General features: G+C 41.9%; 1 protein-coding gene across 7 annotated transcripts in view; it reads right to left on the bottom strand.

Annotated features, from left to right (window-relative positions):
- Pex5l (peroxisomal biogenesis factor 5 like) overlaps positions 1-23,259 on the bottom strand; it is a 207,777-nt gene that overhangs the window by 60,797 nt on the left and 123,721 nt on the right. For 4 of the 7 annotated variants that reach the window (XM_051157051.1, XM_051157048.1, XM_051157049.1 and 1 more), the window contains 3 exons: positions 20,659-20,763; positions 10,463-10,574; positions 771-965 (listed from right to left, as the gene is read on the bottom strand). In XM_051157051.1, coding sequence (XP_051013008.1) covers positions 771-965; positions 10,463-10,574; positions 20,659-20,763 — 412 coding nt within the window. The remainder of the gene's footprint in view (positions 1-770; positions 966-10,462; positions 10,575-20,658; positions 20,764-23,259) is intronic. The other 3 variants (XM_051157052.1, XM_051157053.1, XM_051157050.1) reach the window with 1 other exon arrangement.

The following is a 23,259-nucleotide window of genomic DNA, read 5'->3' on the forward strand; positions in this document are numbered from 1 at the left end:
CACACACACACACACACACACACACACAGAGAGAGAGAGAGAGAGAGAGAGAGAGAGAGAGAGAGAGAGAGAGAGAGAGAGAGAGAGAGAGAGAGATTTTGTCTTGATTTGCCTGGTTGCATGAACTGAGAAGTACGCTGTCCTTTCTTAGGGGATATAGATTGAAGAATGAGCTTGGATGTTAACTAGGGCCAGATGCACATTTTGAGTTCTTTCTCTTACTAGCTGTGAGAGTTTGGATAAGTTAAGATTTAAAGCCTGGTTTTCACATATTTCAGAGCTGTAATAATGAGACAACACATTCAATAATTCAGTGCAGTTCCTCGGTATTGCAAGCCAAAAGTGGAGGTTGTCAGTAGCTATCACTTGATCCTGGGCTTTAGCTTAGGGTTGTTTTGTCTGCGTGTCCCCAAGTCCTGCAATGTTCTTATTTGTCTCATTTGTTTCCTCTTGTCCTAAACTGAGAATCCTGAAAGAACAAGATGTTCATTTTCGCTCCTGGGCCTAGAGAGATGCCTGGTCCCCACCACAGCCCAATTCATTGGAAGGAACACATAAGTGAATGAGTCAACACCAAGTTTATGAAGCTCAGGTCCCGATGGCTACTCAGCGCAAGCAGAAAAGATGCTACAATCTTCCCAGCTCCCCAAAAGAGCTTTATCTTTCCTACACATACGTTCACCATTTTAAAGTCATCTGTGAACTTGACTGTCATATTAGCACCAACAAGACAAGATTAAACCCATGGCTTCTGCAAACCATTGTCTTACCTAAATCTAAGGATGACGTCTCTGGCCCTCGGAGAGCCTGGGCTCTCTGCTCAGTGTCTGCACTGATGAGGTCAGAGCCATCAGCTTTCTTCTTGAGGGACGAGCTCTTTGATGAGGACTCAGATTTCTTGGCTTTGGTTTGGGTTTGAGAGACAGGTTCACTCAGGTCAAGAAGATCCAGGCCAGTGGTCAACACTATGGGAGACAGAAGAAGTTAAGTTCAGCCTGTTCACTTCCTCTGGTTATTACTATTATTTCATATGTGTGTATTTATGTACTATGTAAGTATATATGTATTGTGTGTATGTATGTATGTATGCATGTATGTATGTGTGTATGCATGATAAAGGGTGTGGGCGGGAGCACACATGTGTGGGGAGGTCGGAGGACAATCTTAGGTGTGCTTGGGCACTGTCCACTTTGTTTTTTGAGATGGGTTCTTTCTCTGTCTCAGAACTGGACAAGTAGGTTGGTTTGGTTGGCCTTTGAGTCCCAAAGATCTGCCTCTCTCTGCCTTCCCACAGCTAGGATTACACCACCATGTTCATTTTTCTCCCTTTTCCCTTTCTTTCAACATGGTTTCTGAGGGTGGAATCCATAGCCTTGTCTTACAAGCTGATTGCTTTATGTACTGAGGTAACTCTTTAGCACCCCCGCCCCAGTAGCTTTTTAAAAAAAGTCACATCAGTTGGGCACATGATGCTTCTATCTTGATAGGACCGAGTGGGTCAGCAGGGCAAGCTCAGCACTGACAGGGAGTGGTCTCTAAGAGTGGGATGCTAGCTGTGTTTTCCCCCAGGTTTACCCATGCCAAAAATCACCTAGACTTGCCTCTGCAGTGAGGTTGGTAAGGACAGAAATAAAACAAATTTCAGCCTCAGTCCAGGTGCAGTTGCTCTATGTTCTGATTAATTTTAGGGAAGGCTTGTTTTAGATTGTTTTTTTCCCCCAGAAAAGGGTCAATGCTCATAGATTCCATGAAGTTTCTGGGCTTCTTTCCTTCAGACCTGCCAAGTGTACAGGGTATTCAAGAAGGCTAGTGTCTTTTTAAAATTATTATTTTATTTTTTGCTGAATTAGACTGCTTGGTCATAAGATCACATGTGTTTGGGGCTCACTGGAGAGAAGATTTATAATACAGTTGATGAACACGTATGAATGCTGATGCCTTGACATTTAATATGCCAATTGTAATTCCAGATAACCCGCTATAAAATAGCTATACTTTTACTTCCTACTAGGTTGGGTTCATTGTACTAAATGCTCCAAGGAAGGCAGAAATGATACTATGTTCGTTTGCAAATCCAGGCAAATCAGAATTAGTGAGGCCATCTTTGTGACCTGTTCCTTTTCCTGCAGAGGCAGCTCATATTTGACTAGCTCTAGCCAAGAAACAGGAAGTCAAGAGGAGACACAGTGCCTCCAGCTCTTCCTCACCTTGGGCTGGAGAGGTTGAGTGTGCCATTGGCCTGGTGGCTTCCTAGAGGTCTTTCCTCAGCTTGGGAAAGGCACGAGTGGGTAGTGGAAGCCCATGCTGACCCTTCCTACAGTCCACAGCATCCACTCAACCAGCAGTCATCACTTTTCAGCCTGTCCTCTGGATGGAGATTGGGTATGATTGACAGCTCAGTCCCATTGCCTCTGTTTCCCACTTGGTTGTCCCCTTGGCAGGGCTTCACTGAGCTCACAAAGGAGAGGGGGAGGGGTCTCCATGCATGGTCTGCTGCATGTGTGTGTGTGAGCTAGCCATCCCTAGGGGATTCCCTGGTGTGTGACTAAAACTCGAGTCCCTAACCATCACACTTTTGATATGCCTTGAGGTGAGTTTCTTAAGCAGCCTGAGCTCCAGGTACAGAATCTGAAAATGGAGAATCAACAGGCTTATAAGTGTGGGATGAAGAGTAAATGATCCAGTGGCTACAAGCACAAGCCTTATGCTAAGTACTCACTCAGTAAATGCTATTTCAGGCAGGGGGGCGGGTAGTGTAGTAGTGGACAGTTTGCCAGAGTCTGCCTAGCATTCACAAGTCCCTGGGTTTATCCTCAGCACTGCACGCACACACACACACACACACACACACACACACACACACACACACACTCTCACACACACTTTCTTTCTCTTTCTCACACAGACACATAACACATTCTCTTTCTCTCACATTTGCACTCACACACTCACAAACACACACACTCATACACAGACATACACTCTTTTCTTTCTCTCTTTTTCACACACACACATTTTCACACAAACACTCACACACACCCTCATAAACACACACACACACACACACACACACACACACACTTTCTATTTTTGAGGGGCCAAATTGCAACAGTTCTCTCTTTTTAAAACTTAGTCTTCATTAGTTTTCTGGCTCTATTCTGTTCTGTTTCAAGCCACAATCAAATCTACACACAGAGAGAAAGAGGAAATGTTCCTGAGGATAAAACAAGAAGCCATTAGGATTTTGTCTCCACAGAGGGATTCTATGAGGTGAACTTATCACAAAATGGCCCAATTTGCCATGGCTGAGTTTTCCCGAGAAGACAGGAGCCATTTTCTAACAAGAAGCTGCTTGGAGAGAGGGTTTTCTGGTGAGTTGGAAGAGGCTTCTGGGCCTGAGGCAGTTGGCTTCCTAAGCCAAATCTGAGCACAGCAGTCAGTCAAGACACGGATGTCCATGCTTCCTAACCTCTGAGTGGTTAAAGGAAACTTCTAGACACCATTGGAACGGCAAGGCCTCTAGGTTTTCTTATGGTGGAAGGAATGCTGGCTATTCTTTTTTTTTTTTTTTTTTACCAACTGTGCAAACCATTAAGAATTAGCCTCTTGCCCCTAGATGTCTTAGAAGCAAATTTTACAGGAATCATGAACTTGTCTTTTGAAAGTACATTTGCTACTGGTGGGGGTTTAATTTAATTTCTATCTGCACCTGAGCAAGTGAACTGAAAATTCGAACCAGCCAGGCACATTGTCCACTCTACAGCATCCTGGGCCCCTTCTTATGTTTGCTCTCCATCCCTTGATTGTTTTCTCTGTAAACCTGAAGTTGGAGCTGGACAGGCATGAAGGCTCCACTTGCTGCCCATTTCATGGAAGCAGCGTTTTAGAGGTTGAGTGGCTTTGAAGCTGACAGTCCCCTAGGATGACAGTTCTGAAAGCAAAGAAGGTTGCAGCAGCCTTAGGCATCTAACGGGGACAGCTCTTTGTTGAGTAGAGTGCAAAGTAGTCAAGGCTTAAAGAGGAGGGCTTTCAGCTGCCCAAGCCTAGAAGGGGGTGACCATCTTGGTCCAATTTAAAACATTCTCCCAGACGCATGAAGACTTGGGTTCCAGTACTTTTATGTTCAAAGTAAGAGTACAGCAATCATTTGCCTTCAAGCAGTGCGTGTTAGAGTGTGCACGTATGTATACACACTTGTGAGTGCAGGCCTAAGGAAGTACCTTCCACGTACCGTAGCTTCACTTTTGCAGCCTTTCCCACCCGGACCCCTATCAGTCACCATGGACAGGCCACAGGCTGTGGGTCCCCTTGTCTACGTGCCCTCATAGGGTCAATCCAGGAGGGTCAGAGTTTCAGGAGGGAAATAGAAGATGAATCTGAGGAGCAAGCTGCTTGTGATGACTGAAGAAGAGAGTGCAAGTCAACAGCTGCAGGTGGGAGGAAGCAAGGGACAAACACCCTTGGCCTGCAGAGGAGCTGCACTCTGATGGTATCTCCATCAGAGGACGCCTGCCTTCCAGAAATATGAAATACAGAATTATGCCCTTCCACTCACTGTATTTGTGATGCCCTGTTATGGCAGCAAAAGGAAGCAAATCAGAGGGTGTCTCCACTGAGACTCAAATGTAGGCATGTCATGTAAATCTAGCTAGACTTCTTTCGCCTACGCCTGGAGGTGGCATGCAGACTCTTAATAAGATGGCTCCCCTTGCTCCTTAAACTCCTGATTTTCAAAGTTTGAGGCATGCTGCTAGTCTCAGAAGCTGTCTGTTTTAGATAACTAAGTTCCACTGGATAATGTTCCCTAGCAGAGAAAGGTGATACATGTACAAACAGCCATTTCTAACCATCTCAAGGCACCTGAGGGCGGTAGCCTATGAGACCAGAAGGCTCTCCCAGGCGCCTTCTCAAAAAGCCACTCAGAACAGAACAGAAAAGCATTGAGAAGGAAGTGTTGTTTGAGGTCAGTGCCGTGGCGCCTGCCTTTAATCCCAGAAGTAAGGAGGCAGGAACAGGCAGATCTTTGAGAGTCAGGCCAGCTAGGGCCACATAGTGAAACCCTGTCAAAAGAAACAGAAAGGACATGTCCCTTGGGCTAGTATGCAGATATAAGTGAGTATATACCATTTGATTCTTTCTGCTTCTGGGTTAACTCACTCATTATGATCATTTCTAGCTCAATCCATTTATCCACAAATTTCGGGAATTCCTTGTTTTTAATAGCTGAGTAGTATTCCATAGTGTATATGTACCACAGTTTCTTTATCCACTCTTAGCCCAAGGGACATGTCCCACGAAAGCCTTCACTTACCAGGAAACTGGGACAGAGGGGAGGGCATCCTATTGGGACTCTAAATGAGAGACGCATGGGAGAATAGCAAAATAAAAGGATGCAGAGGGTCCTAGAAATCTACAAGTTGAACAATATGATAGGCAGATTTGGGCCCAGGGGTCCCGCTCAAACTAAGGCACCAGCCAAGGACAATACAGGAGGTAAACTTTAAACCCCTTCCCAGATCTAGCCAATGGTCAGAATATTCTCCACAGTTGAGTGGAGAGTGTGATATGACTTTCTCACGTACTCTGGTGCCTCACATTTGACCATGTCCCCTGGAGGGGGAGACCTGGTAGCACTCAGAGGAAGGAAAGCTGGTAGCCAAGAAGAGACTTGATACCCTATGAGAATATACAGGGGGAGGTAATCCCCCTCAGGAACAGTCATAGGGGAGGGGAATAATGGGAAAATGGGGGGGGGGGGGGAGGAATGGGAGGATACAAGGGATGGGATAAACATTGAGATGTAACAAGAATAAATTAATTAAAAAAATGCTCTTTCAAAAAAAAAAAAAAAGAAACAGAAAGGTCTTAATTTGATAAGTTGGTAGAAGACAGGCTGTTATTAACACTGTGTAATGAAGTATGACTTAGACAGGCAATCATGGAAAGTTTCAAATATATCTACCAACTAGATAAACTATTTAATGAACTAAGTCAACTTTCTCTTTTTTATTGCAGCATGTCATTGAATTTACTCCTTACGTCTTTCTTTTTCCATTTGTATGTGTGTACCTGTATGTGTTGTGTAGGCATACTCTGCATGCGTGTGTGTGTGTATGTGCCTGCTGGTATTGTGTATGCATACTCTGTGTGTGTGTGTGTGTGTGCCTGAGTGTGTTGCATACTCTGCATGTGTATGTGCCTGTGAGTCTGTGTGTGTGTGTGTGTGTGTGTGTGTGTGTGTGTGTGTGTGTGTGTGTGTGTGTGCATGCTCTGCATGTGTGGGTGCATCCTAGATCAATACCAGGGATAGCCCTCAATTGCTCTTCCCCCTTATTCACCGAGGAAGGGCCTCGGAAGGCCAGAGACCGCCACCACAGGGAGCCTTGACAGCCTGTGCTGGGGGCCCTGTTTCCATGTGCAGAGGGAGGCTTACAGGCAGATGCCTGGGAGATCTGGCCTCTGCCTTCGTGCTAGCTTGCTTAGCAAGTGCTTCAACAATCGAATCATTTCTCCCACCCCTGCTTCCCAGATTTCTAAGCTTTTCTGAGACACGTCACTAGCTTCATGGCAGGTGAGTTTCATAAAAATGTATCCTGTAAAGCTGATGCTAACGTGATGGTTAAGATATTCTATTACATGGCTTATGCACAGAAGCTCCACACATAGGTATATTAACTCTAAATAAAAGAGTGAGATAAAAAACTTATAAACTATGAAATATGCTCCTTAGTGGCCCCTTGTTGTGTAGCTTCATAAATCACGGCAAAGACTTAACAAAAATAAGTTAGAGTTGTTAGATTATACAATAAGATACTGCAAATTTTGTCACACTACATGTGTGACACTCTAATCATTTAAAATATTTGTTGTTCAAGAACTTTTAGGATATTTATTGTTATCAGCCTACATATAATATTTGTGCATATATATAATAACATCTATGTACCTGCTTCTTTAAAATCAAGGATTTTGCTGAACTAGAAGAATCATAATTTGCTTAAGATTCAGAGTGAGTTCGAGGCCAGCCTGGAAAATTTAGAGAGAATGTGTTTGATGTATGAGACTCTAGGTTCAGTTCCCAAAACAGCAAGAAAAAACCATGGATACATAATTATTTTCTCATATTAAACAATAAAGCTAAAGATGCATTATTTTAAAATGTGTTAAAGAAAAATTTCATCAATTTGGGAAAACATTTCATACATTGTTTACTTTGTATTGATTTTTATAAGAACTACATTCTTTAGGGATTAAAAGTAGCAATTTTTGCCTAGAGATATAGTTCTAAGCTTGTAAAACAAAGTGTCCAACACAGAGTGATTAGAAATCACTGTAAGGCAGAAAAGATTCAGAATATCATGTTATGGACTGGATGGAGCTCCACCTCCTTGTTCCTAGGTTGAAGTCTCCGCACTTCAGAAGGTGACCTTATTGGAAATGTGACTAACAATGAAGCTGTCCTGGAGGAGGCCAGGCCACAATTCCAGGATGACAGAAATCCTCATTAAAAGGGAAATCTGGACACAGGCAGGTGTGCAGACAGACAAAGTACCGTGTGAAGGTTGGAGTAGGAGCCCTGTTACAACCCAGCACCACTAGAAAGGACCAGAGAGGCCTGGAACAACATCTTCCCAAGAAGCTGCAGGGATGTGTCAGGCCAATACTTTGTTGTGAGGTTTGGAGAGAGATCCACGACTCTGTTATCTCTTCTCTCAGCTTGTGGCAGGCCAGCAAACCTCGCTGAGGCTCCTGTACCCATTTCCCAGTGCTGGGTTACAAGCATATGCTTCCATCACTACTTGTCTTAGTTTTTTTTTTTTTTTAACATGAGTTCTAGGATTGAACTCAGGTTCTTACGTTTATGCAGCCAATGTTTACTGGCTGAGCCACTTATCCCAGCCCTCAGGGCTGTCTGCTTTGAAGTGGCTCCCTCAGCAGGAATTAAAAAATGAAGATGCTCTGAGTGAGTTAACCCAGAAACAGAAAGACTTACATGGTATATACTCACTTATAATTTGGGCACTAGCCCAAAAGGCATGTCCCATGAATTTTTTTCACTTATCAGTAGATTGGGACAGATGTGAGGACATCTTACTGGGACTCTAGGAAAGAGAAATATAGAAGGTGGGGAAATAGAAGGATCCAGAGAATCTTAGAAACCTACAAGAAGAGCATCGTGATGGGTGGATCATTGCCTGGGGGGTCTGTTCAAACTATTGCACTAACCACGGACAATACAAGTAGTAAACACCAAACCTCTACTCTGATCTAGCCAATGGACAGGACATCCTCCACAGTTATATGGAGAGCAGGGACTAACTCTGACATGAGCTCTGGTGCCATATATTTGATGACCTCCCCTTGGAGGGGAGCCCTGGTGGCACTCAAAGAAAGAATAGGCAGACTACCAAGATAAGACTTGTTAGCCTGTGACTATAAAGTGAGGGAGGAGATCCCCCTCAGACATGGACCTAAGGGAGGGTAATAGGGTAGGGGTGGGAGGGTAGGAGGAATGGAAGGATACTAGTGATGGGAGAACAATTGAGTTATAATCTGAATAAATAAATTAAAAATAAATTAAAAAAAAGAAAAGTGAAGGCGTTAGGGGAGAGGAAAAGGGTGAAAGAGGGAGGGAGGGAGGGAGGAATGGGAAGATAAAAGTGAGAGGACAACAATTGAAATGTAATCTGAATAGATTAGTCAAAAAAAAAAAAAAAAAAAAAAAAAAAAAAAAAAAGAAAAGAAAAGAAAAGTGAAGACACACTTCCTTAGTGCTCCAGAGACACAGGCTCTGTATTTTCTGAGGCAGCTCTCCTGTTTCAGAGGGCTCAGCTTCAGAGGTCAGGGTTAGCCAGCACGGACAGTCTGAATTCCAGATGGAACGTTCTGTTTAGAGTGCAGCCAGCTCCACTCTGTGGCCCTGAGCACCCCGAGTGACAGCTGATGGCCCTGAGCACCCCAAGTGACAGCTGAGTTTAGAGAACAGTCACCTGGATGTGATGTTAAGCAGCAGAGAGGGACGTGTCAGGAATGCTGTCCCCGGATAGCAATGGGGGGACCCCTCCCTGGCTAGTGTTTACCTCCGTCAATCTATCCCTAGATGGTTTCATCCACCTTCTGAAGCGGTTTACAAGGTAAGGGTGGCACAGTTATTAGAGAAGGAAGTGGAGGCTCAGCTATGCTTTCCAGATGGCTGGGGGAAGCCGAAGCTACCTCAAGATGCTGAGCTGGGAGGCGAATGCACGAGGTCTGATAGCCCGAACTTTCCGGTTATTCACTCTTCCACACCTGCCACCACCACCCGGCAAGAGCTCCTCTTTCTGTAGTAATTTTTAGCAGTCTGGGAAAAACACCACCTTTTGTTTGCTATCTGATTTTCTTCACTGAAGATTGCAAGAAGTGAAAATATAAGCCACTCGCCAGTGGAGGCCACTGTGGAAAAGTGGGACTAATTTAAGGAGAAAGTGAGAGATCAGGGTCTTCTTCTCATATTAATTGGTATTGTCCATTCACTGTAATCTCTGCTTCCCGTCCTTAAACATCAAGCGTTGATTATTATTGGAAGAGCACATCTTTGATCTCAAATGTTGGCCGTATGAGGCAGATCTAGAAAGGAGGACCGGAGGAGACACGTGGATCTGGCCCGTGGCTTGCAGCCCTCACTGCTCACATTGAGGGTCACTGCGGTGCGTGCTCGCTCCACTTGTGCCAAGCACCGAGCAGATGAGCGTGTTCTGTTGAGACTGTTGAACTCCAGGATGCGTATGTACAAGTCGGAGTGTGCAGATAAGTTGTAAGGGAGGTCAGGGAAGACATTTAAACGGCTCTACACTATCCCATGTCTGTAGAATTGTTTTAACCACCATTTAACTCTACTGAGACTGTCACAACATTTTTTTATTTTGTTGGACTTAGGTTTCACAAAGTATTTTTAAAAATTAATTGGACTGTCAAGCTGAATTTTCAGTCTCTCACTCTGCAATGGCAGCTGTCATTTATAAAACGGTGGATTCGGAAATACAGAAGTGCATGAATCAAAAACCTAAGTGAGAATAGCAGTATGTTCAAGGCAAGCAAAATGGAGTGGGAGGTAAACAGTGTAGGTCCCTAAGTAATCAAAAAGCATTTATTAGCTTATGCTGAAATGCATGCACCCCAAAGTCACATGGTTGCAAACATTATCTCGCACTTAAAATGCCTAGAGGAGGGGATGGTGAGATGGCTCAGCAGGTAGAGGCATTTGCTGCCAGCCCTGGTAGAGTGAGTTCAGTCCCTGGGACCCAGGCGGTGGAGAGGAGCCATCTGTCATGAGCCGTTCTCTGACCTCCACAGGTATGTTTCAATATGCAAATGTCCATATATAACAACCCAGCCCCACTTCTTTAGCAAAATGCCCAGAGGAAAAATATGTGGATTTGGAGGTAAAATGCACTCCACTTGAGCATAGTTAGAAATGCGTTACCGGCTGTGTTGGACGTTACTGGCTTTGCAATGGCTTCAGATTTGGTTTCACAGAGGAAGTCATCGATGGAGGGGCTCAGGAGAGGTCTGCTTTCTTGCTGTTCGTTCACCAGCTGAGAACAAATGGACACAAGTGTCAAAGGTCTTCTCTGTTAAGCTGTGGAAGCACGTAAAAGAAAATGCAGCCCTGCAACACAAGGGGACAAGCAAGCCTACTGAAATAAACACAAACATAAATAAATAATGGGGTAAGGCAGTAGAGAAAACAAAACATTACCACGGGTAGGGAATGAGTCTTCAGCACTATTAATGTATTTTTGATGCAGCCAACTTGAATGTTTAAGCTTAAGCCTGTTTGTTCCTTCCCCCCCTGGGAGTGGCTTTAGACTTAGCCTCTAATTTCAGTAGGTGAGAAAAGACACTTAATCCATCGCAGTTGCTATGGGCTAACGCCACTCTGCATTTGGACTGAACGGTCTAGAAAGCATTGGAACATGGCTTCAGACTCCATGGTGATGGGCTCTGGTGAGGGCTTGCTGTCTATGGGTGAGATGTGCACACACATGGACCTGCGTGGTTGGATGGATGAACACAATTTTTGTTCCCTTCTTAGTTCCTCAAGGTGCCTAGAACAAACCACCTCCTCGCCTTAGAATGGTTTTGTAGGACATAACAAATATTTGAGACAAGAAATAGTATTATATATTACCTGTCCGGGCATCTAGGAGGTATTTGCAAAAAACCTTTAGTCTATGGGAATAGATTCCTATAAGCATAATCCTATTTTCCCAGTAATTCATGCTATAATTTAATAATCTTTCAGTTAGACTTAACGTTCTAGCTGAGAGATTGGTTTAATGGGTCCCTAATCACTGGTAGTGGGCAGTATTTACTTTCAGTTGCTCTGCTTCATTTTGAGTCCACTCTTTTCTGGCTAAGAGAGAAAAATAAACATATGCACAAGTGGTTCATCCCTAACTTGGGCATCTTGGTTCTAAGGGAGTGGCATAGTTGTTTGACTCAACGTATTGCCAAGAGAAGACATGCCTCAAAGTGTCTAGAATTTTAATAACTACCTGCCAAGGTTTTGAGTTTTTCTCAAAGAAACATAAAAGAAGAAATTATGGGTTTTGGAATATTGCCAAGTCAAAATATTTTAGAGCTCCACTCATCACTGCTCAGTGTCAATAAAGTGGTTCAAGGTCACCAGAGACAGGGCTGTTGTGACTTCCGTGCGTCAAACCTCATTCTTCCACGCGAGCTTTTTATAGAGAATTAAGCATTTGGTTCTCATGCATATTTGTGGATACTATTGAGAGCTACCACAAAGAACATCCCTCTTTTAGTGTCTAAGTCAATGGTGCTACTCATTCTTCAGTTATTGTTAGTTTTACTGTTACTATATACAAAGACACACGTCAGCGGGAATCACGTTTTCTAAGGCGGCTGTGCGTTTTGTTTGACTGTTTTAAAAGATATTCCTTTGGCCTCCGAATGAAATCCCATCTCTTTGCTTTTGTTTCCATTCCTCTTGGCATCACCTGAGCTTATTATTTTAGGATAGTTAAAATGTTGGGGTCTGTGAACTCATTGTAGTTTTTGAGTAAGACATTTGAATTTTTAAAAATGTTGTGAACAACTCAAGTTTAGGAAGTGGCTGAAATATTTTCTGGCACAAGTCCATTTTATGATCCTAAAATGTACCTGAAATCATTGACAAATGACATAACACACCAGAAAAATGACAAAATGGCTAATCCCTTCTCATACAGGCAGTTTGTGCAGGGGACAGTCTCTAGGATCCAGGCATGCTGTGCATTCCGGTGGCACTGGCTCTTTTGACCCTCAGCAATGAAATGAATCTTTCCTGTGGAATGCAGTCTGGATGCCACAGTGTCAAGGTTTGCGGAGGCTGAAGTTCACCATGGCATCACATGATGCTCTGAGATGTTACTCTAACAGACCTGCACTCACTAAGCAATGTGTTCTGATGACCAGCTACTTGCCTTTGTTTTTCCTGGCTTATTGGCTATTGTGTATAAGATGCACACAACTGTGACTTTAAAAATGTAAATATTTAGTTATGATGTCACAGCTATTTCTTTGATAACCAGGACTTATCTAAGGAGAGTTTAAATTTACGAACAGATAAGTATGTATAACTAAATCCTCTTTGTGTTGCTTTAAAAAAATATGGCTTGACTATCTCTTCACTGTGACATTTTAATTCCTGGACGAATTTAGATACTGCTTGTTTTTGAAATGTTCATTACTACATAAGGGGCTGACTTGGGTATAGGACCTATGTGTAGACCCAAAGATCACTTGTATTTCATATAGAGCTCACACACATGCCCAGAGGTAAGTTTATGTGGTGGCTGTTGTGTGTCTGCCTGTGTTTCAGCTGACATCTGCTGTTTGAAGTCAGGGGCTTCCACTTGTGGCTTCATATGGAAGCTTGGTAAGTTTTGGAATCTTAAGAGACGTTCAAACTAGGAATGCTCAACCTGTACCACTTTTAATATAGATAAATACAAGTTATATTACAAGAAACATTCTCTGGTACTCCCTTCTTCAAAACAATGAAGGGCTAAGAATTTATCCCTGAATCCTGATCCTGTGTACAGGACATGCAGAACAGGCCTGAGTTACTATAGCTTAGAATATCGGAGTCATCAACTTCGGCAGATACTTTTGTAATGCTGAAAACCACCCTTTACATTTGGTGAATTCTAGAAAAAACATTGCTTATACCAACATCTAGATGGAAAAACAAATGAAAGGCACTATTGGATAAGGGCTTCCTTGAGGAAGCCACGTTGGTCAAAGGCAATGGAATTTTGTTGTTGTTGAGTCATCCCGTTCAAATTTCAGATGGATTCCCCGAAGGAAGGAAGAACCAGCAGTGCTCTGGCTTAAGTCAGCACAGGAGGCAGGGGATGGTGGCTCAGAAAGAGCTCTGCAGGCTGGTGCCTCTTCAGTGTCCAGTCCTGCTTCTGACTACTGCTGACTCCAGGATTGATGGCAGCACTGTGATGGCCACCTTGTGTCACTATGTCATTTTCTTGAGGTTTTGCTCCAAAGACACAAAACAGGAAGGCACAGTGAACGGCCTTCAGAGTTAGCGTTTCCCTAGGCTGGATCAGCGTGGCGGTGCTCTGCTGAAGTGGGGTGATGCTGGGGTTCCAGATGCAGAAGACGAAAGGCCAAATGACAGCCTGGAAAAGTCACTAAAATGGGTCAGAAAGAGCTTGGGCTTTAATGAAGATGTGGAGGCTGAGGTAAGAGACATCATGAAAACAAAGGAAGATTCCCTTCCAGGGTCCGGGGTCAGACACAACTGCAGTTCACTTATTTACACTCTTTATAGCTTCTAGTTGGGACTTTTCATGCAAAAGTTAGGAAATGGCTGGCAAATGAAACAACGGCTTGGCAGGAACTTAAGACACAAACATCTGTATCTCACATAGTCGAAGTAAACTGTATCTTTTAGTCTCGGTAGTGGTATTTTTAAGTGTGTAGACAGGAGCGGCTCTCCCTCTGCCCTCCTTCTCATTCTTAAACAAGCAGATGGTTTTTCTTGTGGTTATGTAAAAATAAATAAATCTTTCAGGCCATAAAGGAAATGTTCAAATTGAATGGGGTCCCCACACAATACCTCTAAACTTTCAAATCGTGTGCTATGGGTTCTTTTCTTATTCCCGAGCAGCAGGTTTATTGGCTGTTAGACTTACTTCAGCTCATTTGAAAATGATTTATCAATTTCCCCCATTTAAGGCTTTGGGTACAAAGCACATTGAAGTTATTAAAATGTGATTCAAAGGTTTCTAATTCTTTGCTAAGAACTGAGTCTGGTGGGTGTAATTTCGATAATCAGATTCTTAGATTAATCAGGTCATCACATCTGCCGCCCCAAAGGCTCAGTTTCTTAAGGGCGAGGGCTCTGTCTGTCTGTTCACATCTTCATGTTTCCACTTATTACCCAACTGTGGCCTCTTCTCAAGGGTTTGCATAGCTCAGAGGCCATTGGGGGTGTAGCTCAGTGAGAGAACACGTGCTTAGCATACGTAAGGCTCTAGTTTCATTTCTAAGCGCCCAAGCAAAACAAGCTCCATGGTGGTAACAGATGCTTGCTTCTCTTGCGGGAGTCCCTGTAATGGGCACCACCTTGATCTTCGTCATTGCAGTGAGCACCTTTCTGAGTCATCTCCATACCTGTCCTTATGTAGTGTCACCAGCTTAGTCCTACTGCTTCCTTCCTCGTTAGACTACAACTGCCATGACATTAGAGACCTCATTCATTTTTTCGCATACCATGGCAGTGTTTAATGACTGCGGACCAGCTTTATGTGGTGAGACTGGCTGGTTGTACAGCAGAATGATCATGTGGACATCCTGGATGTCAGAGTGAATTTGAGCAAGCTATGGAGACATCAGTGGTCTTTAAAAACCTTTAGAAACTTTCCTGCAAAGCCTTAACTTAGACATTCACGCCCACTTCCTTCCAGAGTTGTGTCTTTGTAAGTGGGGAATACGGTGGCACCTAAGGAACATTTTGTGACGCTACCAAGGCTGCTTGTTTTTCCCCTAAGAGTTAAAGAATGACAAGAGTTAACATCTAAAGCAGTGGACACTCAGGCCTATGCGGACTCAGCACTGTCCCCACTGGACAGAAGGACATGGACATATGTGAACAGGAGGGCAAAGCCACCTCAACACATACTCTCTGAACCCCACTTCTGATCTGTAATCAGAAATCGGGATCTGCAAAGCATTTTGAAGGAAAATACTTCAGCAGACACAGAAATTGGGGCCTGCAGAAAAAGAAGGCTGGTGGGAATTTGCATGAAGATGCAAAAAACAATGGAGCCCTTTCTTTACTCTTTATTGGTAATCAAATAAGCAGTCAAACGATTTCAACTGAATTGTGACCTAGTGAGACTGGTCAGTGGATGCTTCCACAAAGATGGAGGCAACGTCACTCAGCTCTAGTGGATTACTACCCTAATACTTCATTTGAAAATACCCTTGCTGGGCTGGAGAGATGGGTCAGAGGTTAGGAGCACTGTCTGTTCTTACAAAGGTCCTGAATTCAATTCCCAGTCATGGTCATGGTGGCTCACAACCATCTATAATGAGATCTGGTGTTCTTTTCTGGCATTATGTAATAAATAAATAAATCTTAGGGGAAAAAAAGAGTCTCTATACTCAGATTTTTTTTTTTAAAAAGAAAAGGAAAATACTTTTGCCTTAGTTCTATTTTTAACTCCTCTAGTTTTAATGTTTAAGAAGTTTTATTATGTGATTTACTTGAACCACATTGTAAGGAAATGTTTTACTTAAAATTTATTCCTTTTATTTATTTTATTTGTTTGTTTCAAGACAAAGTTTCTTGGTATGTAGCCCTGGCTATCCTGGAACTCACTTTGTAAGCCAGGCTGGTCTTGAACTCAGAGATCTGCCTGCCTCTGATTCCCAAGTGCTGGGATTAAAGGCATAAGCCACCACTGCTCAGCTATTTCTTTTATTTTTTTGAGATTATAATATAATTCCATCATTTTCTCCCTTCCCCTTCCTTCTTCCAAACCCTCCATGCTCCTTTTCAAATTTATGGCCTCGTTGGAAAATATTTTACTTTTAAGTAAATTCTGTTGCTTAAACAAGAGAGCATAATTATGTCCCTTATGTTGTGGCTAAAATTGAACTTTATTTATCTTTGAATAAATCTATCACTTAGATGGTTTATTAAAAGAAATAGAGTGAAAAGTTTGTGTCAACATATTACTAAACATTAACAATAAAGCAAAATGCATTTCAGATAATCAAACAGGATACAAGACATTAATTCATGGCAACACTGCTGGTTTCACTTAAGGTAAATATTGTGTTTAATTGCTTAAGCATTTCAATACTTAAGGAATAATGTAAAAAGTTAAAACAACAAGGCTAGTGTGCTGGTCAGTATTAGTGTTCAACTTGATACCACCGAGAGACACCTGGAAGAGAGTCTTAATAAGAAATTATTTAGGTCAGGTTGGGATGTGGGCATGTCAGTACGGGATTGCCTTGATTGCTCACTGAGGTAACACACCTCCCATGGTGGTTGGTGTCATTCCTTAGGCAGGGGATCCCCAATAGTCCAAGAAAGGAAAAAGCTGGCTAAGAGCCAGCAATTAAGGATGCATATGTTCTCTTTTTCCTCTTAACTGTGGATGTGGTGCTGTAGCTTTCTGCTAAGACTTTCCTACAATAATGGACTGCCATCTGGAACTGTAAACCAGATAAACTCTTCTTCTCCCCCAGGTCATTTTTTGTGAGGGTATTTGTTCCAGCAATAGAAATGAAACCAGGGTAGCTATAAATTGGAAACAACTGACAAATAATCTCACATTTGTAACATTGACATAAAATATTACAGTAACAGGTATTGTAATCTTGTTTTGTTTCTACAGGAACAAAACACAAATATGCATCTGTGCATTAAAAAACAAACCTCCTTAGTGTGCATGACGTTAGTGAGTGTTTGAAGTGTATGTCATTGTTGAATATCTTTTGATTTATCATTTTGTTATGGGACTGCTCTATAGCTTATTAATTCCATGCAAGTGTAGGATTCATGCAATGTCTATCAAAATAGTGACCTTAGGTGGGGTATTCTCTCAGGCTATTAATAAGCTAAGTTAGTCATCATGTGTCCCTTAGAGGCTGATTTCAGAGCCTGGCCACGCCCACTCTGACACTGAGAACATCTGTGTACAAACATCACTGAGCAGGCCCAGCCCCGTTGCCACGCTAGCTCTTCTTATAATGGTCAAACATCCTCCAAACCCTTGACTTGAACAAGATCAGACAATTAGACTTTCTCCAGGCAAGACAGTTAGAGTAAACTAACCCATTGGTGGGGAAGGGACTGATCCTGCCATTTGGCAGTTGGGCGGTGTTATTACTTAGAAAGTAGGTACATGCAATTGAGGGAGTTGATGACAGGAACCCAAATGAGACCGTGTTTAGTCATCTGGAGAATGTTTTCCCAGTCAAGGACATTGCTCTTTCTCCCTTTATCACACACAGAAAAATTAAATTCCTACTGAGAGATAAGAAGTGGGAACAGATAGAGCACACAGGTGGAGTAGGAAATAAAAAGCTCTTTAGGCAGAAGAGACACGGCAGTCAGTGTTAAGACACTGTGCTCTGTAGGAAACAGGAGCTGGGATACCTTGATTAAAAAAAAAAAGAAATCAGGAAACTAAATTTGTCAAAATGAAACTTTTTCAAGTTTCCTTCTGAATGTACTCACTAAGGACATCTTAGCCTTGTAAAAATAAATCCTCTTTTTCAATGGCATAATCTTTGGGTACATGGGTACATAAAATTGGATTTGCTTATAGCATTATAGTTCAGAGTAGTGCTGCTTAATATAAACATTAAGAACGTTACATTATAAAAACCTCAGTGGTCATTAACAACTAAAAATAATTTCAATAGCACATTTTATTTGATCCAGCATACCCAAAATATTTCAACATGTGATCAATAAAAATTATTAATGTATAGCTTGCATATTTGTGAAGTAGGCCTTCAAAGCATTCCTCCTTCTCAGAATTTTTGCAGCGTGTCTCAAGTTCCAGAAAGCAGAACTGCTCAGTGGGCACCGGACAACACAGGCCGGGAGAAGCGTTCTCCTCAAAGATCTGGCAATTTATGTGTTTTTCCTGTTACAAATTACTTGAGTTAGCATTAATTTAGGACAGCATGAAGTTGAACTTATTTGTTTCTGTTGAATTTGTAATTATACTTTCCTGGGTTTAGATTTTGAATCTGGCTAATTCTTCTGTTTTGTTCCATCTACTGAAGATGCTTCCAGGAGCATAGCTAGCTAAATCCATCTAAATGTTCTTAAACAAACCATTGTAATCATATTTTTAAGATGCTGAGATATCGGGCTGCTGGATAAACACTGAACAAGGTAATGCATTACAGAGACTTATTCTGTATGTATCGTTTGTGGTTATCCCGAGAAGGTAGCAATTGGCCTCAAACATATCTGGCCTCTATGACATGACAGCTGGTGTCGATACACCAGGGATGAAGATGAGTCCTTGTACTCAGCAATATGCAGCACTATGCCAGAGGGGACTTTACAAGAGACACTGGAACAAACACGTCAAGACACTGGGACATTCACACAGATTAACGATAAAAACTGGCATGGCAGACAGACTGGATGCTGTGATTGTCATGGGAAGTACTCACTTTTGTAGCTCACTCGGCTTCTGCTTGGCTTGGGTATGCCACTGGTGCACACCAGGGGAAAAGCCACTTGTGTGATGTAAAAAAATGTCATCTAACAAAACTACATTCGATTGAGAAATTGTTCTATCACAGCTGTCACTGAGTTCCATAGAGTAATCATTACAGAAGGTGCATCACGTTTTATGAATCAGACTTCTGCCTGCTGATTCATAACCGGCCAGTATGCAATAAGAATACAAAGCATCAAAGAAAGCATTACACAGTCTTCATGCAGTAAAGTCATAACCGGTGTCTCGGAAACAGTCAACACAACACTAGACGGAGATTTAAAAGGAACCGGGCACACACAAATGTTCGGAATGTGAGAGGATGCTGATATGCATGGTTTCTTTTCTAAATTAAAAAAAAAAAAATCAAAACTATCACTGGGCACGAAACTTTAAATTCAAGCTTAGATTATAATGATAATATCATACATGTGGAAACGATTAGTGGGAAGTAGCTGCAAACTGTAAGGCCTGGGAGAGCACCGGAGCCCGTCTTCATTGTGGTATCCCAAGATACTATGGTTTAGCACCAGAGCCAACATTAGCACAGGGTCGTCACCTGCCAGCACTGCCAAGTGCTCTCACCTGCCAGTCATTGGCAGAGGTATTATGGGCTGGGTGATTTGCCTGTGGGCTTCACAAAGGTCTGAGTGTGATGGGCAGGTGACCATTGTAAAATGGTATGTACGTCATTAGGTCAAGTCAGTAAAGGACAGACAACTTGGTGACACTGGAAAAAAAAGCATCTTTTCTTTATGGACAACAACAACAAACCCACCCTGACAACATAACATTTATTCCCCAATCCTAGACATCTTTAATAACTTAAAAATTTATTCAATTTTGGGTGTTATATAACTTTCATTACTTACAACGTGGCATTTAGAATAAAATAAAACCACACATGTTAGCAGCAGCTGGGGACCAGATCTGCTGATATTCTGAAAATAAGCCGCCATAATTTAGCTTAGACAGAAATGTGCTTCACGAGGGCTGTAAATGGCCACTTTTCTAATTCTAGGCGTGTGCATATTCAGAATAGAATTGCTGCATTTACGAATGCGTTATGGAAGAAATGAAATGTTTAACATAACAACCTAAACTAAATTATAAGAGAAATGCAAGAGAAATATTTTTTCATCTCATAATTTAAAACTGGGAACTGCACAGGGTGGCGATGATTCGTGCCATAGATATTTATGGACACTTTTACAGGGTGTTTCGGGAGTCCCCGGGTATGTGCAGGGTCAGTTTCAGCAAGCCTTCAGAGACAAATGCAGGCTTCTTCTGGGTGTGTCACAATAAAGGCTGAAAATGGCCCCTCAGCGATCAAAATAGAGAACGTGTTTTCTCATCAAAGCCACCAAGTGTGAGGAGTAGGGAGCCATTTTCTGCATGGAGATGTGGGGACTTCCGGCTCATTCCTGTAACTTAGTTATCGACATAAATATGTATAGACAAATGTGTAGTATGCAAAGTCACAACAGAAATATATTTAACATTTAAGAAAATTTAGAGCATCTACTGGTAAACTGACATATGTATATAATATGACTAGATTTATCAGGAATTTGATTTTTTTTTTTGCTTGTTATTGGTATTTCTCAAAGTTATCAAGACTCCTTTTAAAGAAGTAGTGTGTTATACTTGTACATATTGTGTCAATTTTTAAAACTAATGCTGAGTAACAAAAATTGATATTCACGATCAAGTACTATTTTTTTTCTTTTGCAATTTTGGCTTTCACTTATATTTGTACAGTTGTTTCATTGAAACTGATTTAAGATGATTGACTTGAGTTACCGTTTAGCTTTTTTTTTTTTTTTAGCTGATGATCACATTTTTTGATACATTAACATATGTCAGCTTCCTACAGGAACCCTATGGGTCTGCCCACCTGTGATGTCACAGTAAGGAGGGGCTTTTCTTCTGCAGACTCCTCCCTCGGTATCTCCTTCATCACCATGGCAACAGCCTTATCTGCAGCCCTAGAGCCTTTTCCCTACAACAGTGAAACCAACAACGAATGTGTCAGGAGGCGTCGTGAAGTTATTTATGACAAGACAGGCTAAGGTTTAAAGAGCAATCCGACATGAATGAAGAGGTGGGCTGGTGCCAGGGAATCTTGAGGCTTTTGGCTGAGGAGAAAACACACAAAATCTGAAAGATTATTTGTGAACTTTTAGTTAGCTACTTTTTCACCCTTCACAGCGGACCTGTTTAACATAGTATTTTTATATGTATAATATATTTGAAGGCAATTAACATGATATGAACATATTTTTATAGTGTCAACTTTAGCATGCTATGGCTTTCCTGTTGTGTTCGTTTGTGAATTATGCCTAGACAGCCTTAGACACATTGGTTTAGGGCAGAGATGAGAGCCAGGATCTGATTTGCTGAGAACTTTCTCTGGGTGGTCTTTAGAATATCTGACTTTGCAGTGAATTTGCCATAACATGTATACACACCTCACCTTGTAATTATTCTACAGTGGCTTCGCATACCAGGGCACTACTCATGGTGTTCTGTGAGACGGCCTGAGCTGAGTAAAGTAGAGCTTCTTCCCCTAATTTCAGTGTTTTTGAGACCACGGAACTTCAATGCAGGTTTAGAAATGTCTTTTAATTGATTTCTATAAGTACACATGTAAATCTTTCCTGTTGGGGGTGGTGATCTCACCGTATCTGGTGTCAGTTTGTTCACATAAGGAGAACTGTGAGTCCGCCAGGGATGTCAGCCTTCTGTCCTTTGGGGTGACTAGATCAGATTCTCAAGTTTATTAAAATAGATCTGGAGATGTCACCGTGGGACAAAACAAAACGAAACACCACTTTCCCAATAATCTCAATGTTTTCAAATAAAAAACTTTGATTTTTCTCAGGTCTTCTTGGAGAAAATGATTTTTATACTAATTGTATATATAATACGGGTGTTGTTAATCCACTTAAGGTATAGCTGTCTCACAAGTGAAGAGACACATGGACAGGTAGTGTGTGTGTGTGTGTATGTGTGTGTGTGTGTGTGTGTGTGTTGTCGGGACATTGCGTGGAAAGGGAATTAACTCCAGAACTCACTAAGACTCAATAGCCTCACCTTATGCAACACAAAAGGGCTCAGGTTATATTAGCATTTTATGTGTTCCGAGGACATCTAGAGAGCAGGTCTCAGTTAGGGAGCAAGTCCCTCGATTTACTCAGGTTCTAACTTCCTACAATGTAGCCAGTCATGGTTTATATTTACATATTTAAAGGAAACCTTTTTTTATATAGTTAATAGGTTTTAAGGTGTGTGGACCCTTTTGTAGTTCTGTAGCTCTGTTTTGGGGTAATGACTGCATTGTTAAATGCCCGCGTGCTGCTTTTCAAGAAGGGATAGTAAGTACCGGAGCGCTTATCTCACACATGTAGCAGTTATAATTTTCATATGTGTTCTCTAAAGACTATGTGGCTTTGATCTTTAGACTCACTAACTTCTGGAAGAATAAAGGGAAGTGAGGTGTCATTGCAGAGCCAATTGGGGCAGATAAGAACTCCAGGTCTACTCTCTAATGGAGCAACGTGGTGACCTTCCTAAAATAGATAATAGTGCAATTCTGAATTCTGGGCAAAGGTGTATGGGGTGTACTATTAAGCCGTTTAACACGTCTTTCAGATATGTTTGAAACAGTGCATGCTATTAACTTACAATATGTTTATAAGCTATGCTCATTTATGGAAAAAATCGGTTTTATAACATTAATTTTCACAACTTTTCTTTTCAAGAGCAAACTTATTTGCGAAGAAGTCTTTCCATGCTCTAAGACGTTCTACTAGTACAGCAATAAACAAAGTGGCATGCTTGTGTTCAAATCCCTACTATATGGAAAAGAACAACTCTAGTATCATAAGGTATAATTGAAAAGCAATCACTCAGACTCTTCTTGCGATGAGGAGGAAGATATCAATTGATAAGCATCTCAAAAAAATTTAGGTGAATTTTTCATAATGTCATTTATTTGAAATGCTACCAATCTATAAACTACAGAGAGAGAGAGAGAATTTTTACATGTGCAACTATAATAGCTAGAATTAGCAACAGACATGCTTTTTACTAAAACAGAAACAAAAACCAAACGAAAATTAGTCCTTTCATGCTGAACTCTAGAACAAAGCAGTGGTTGGCTGAAAGGTTGAGTCATAAACACATGCGGGGCTTTGCATTTCTTGCAGAAAAACCCACCAAAGCCAGGGTCAGGTCACTTTTTTGAAGACAGTGCCATTTTTTCTTCAAGGTTACACCTACTACCTGGAAAGAGTCATGACACTCGGGTTAGTTCCCTGTTGCAGCTGCTGGCTTCAGAGCCAACACCCCAGGAGCTTTGTTCTTAACAATGTGGTACAGTCTGAGCCCAGAGGGGGCTCTGCACATAACATCCCTGTGGCTACAGAAAAGGTATTTGAGAGGGTACTGTACCCAGTGAATCCCTCATTTACCAAGGTACCCCTCCTATCGTACT

Source organism: Acomys russatus, chromosome 15, assembly GCF_903995435.1.
Source record: "Acomys russatus chromosome 15, mAcoRus1.1, whole genome shotgun sequence".
Taxonomy (NCBI): domain Eukaryota; kingdom Metazoa; phylum Chordata; class Mammalia; order Rodentia; family Muridae; genus Acomys; species Acomys russatus.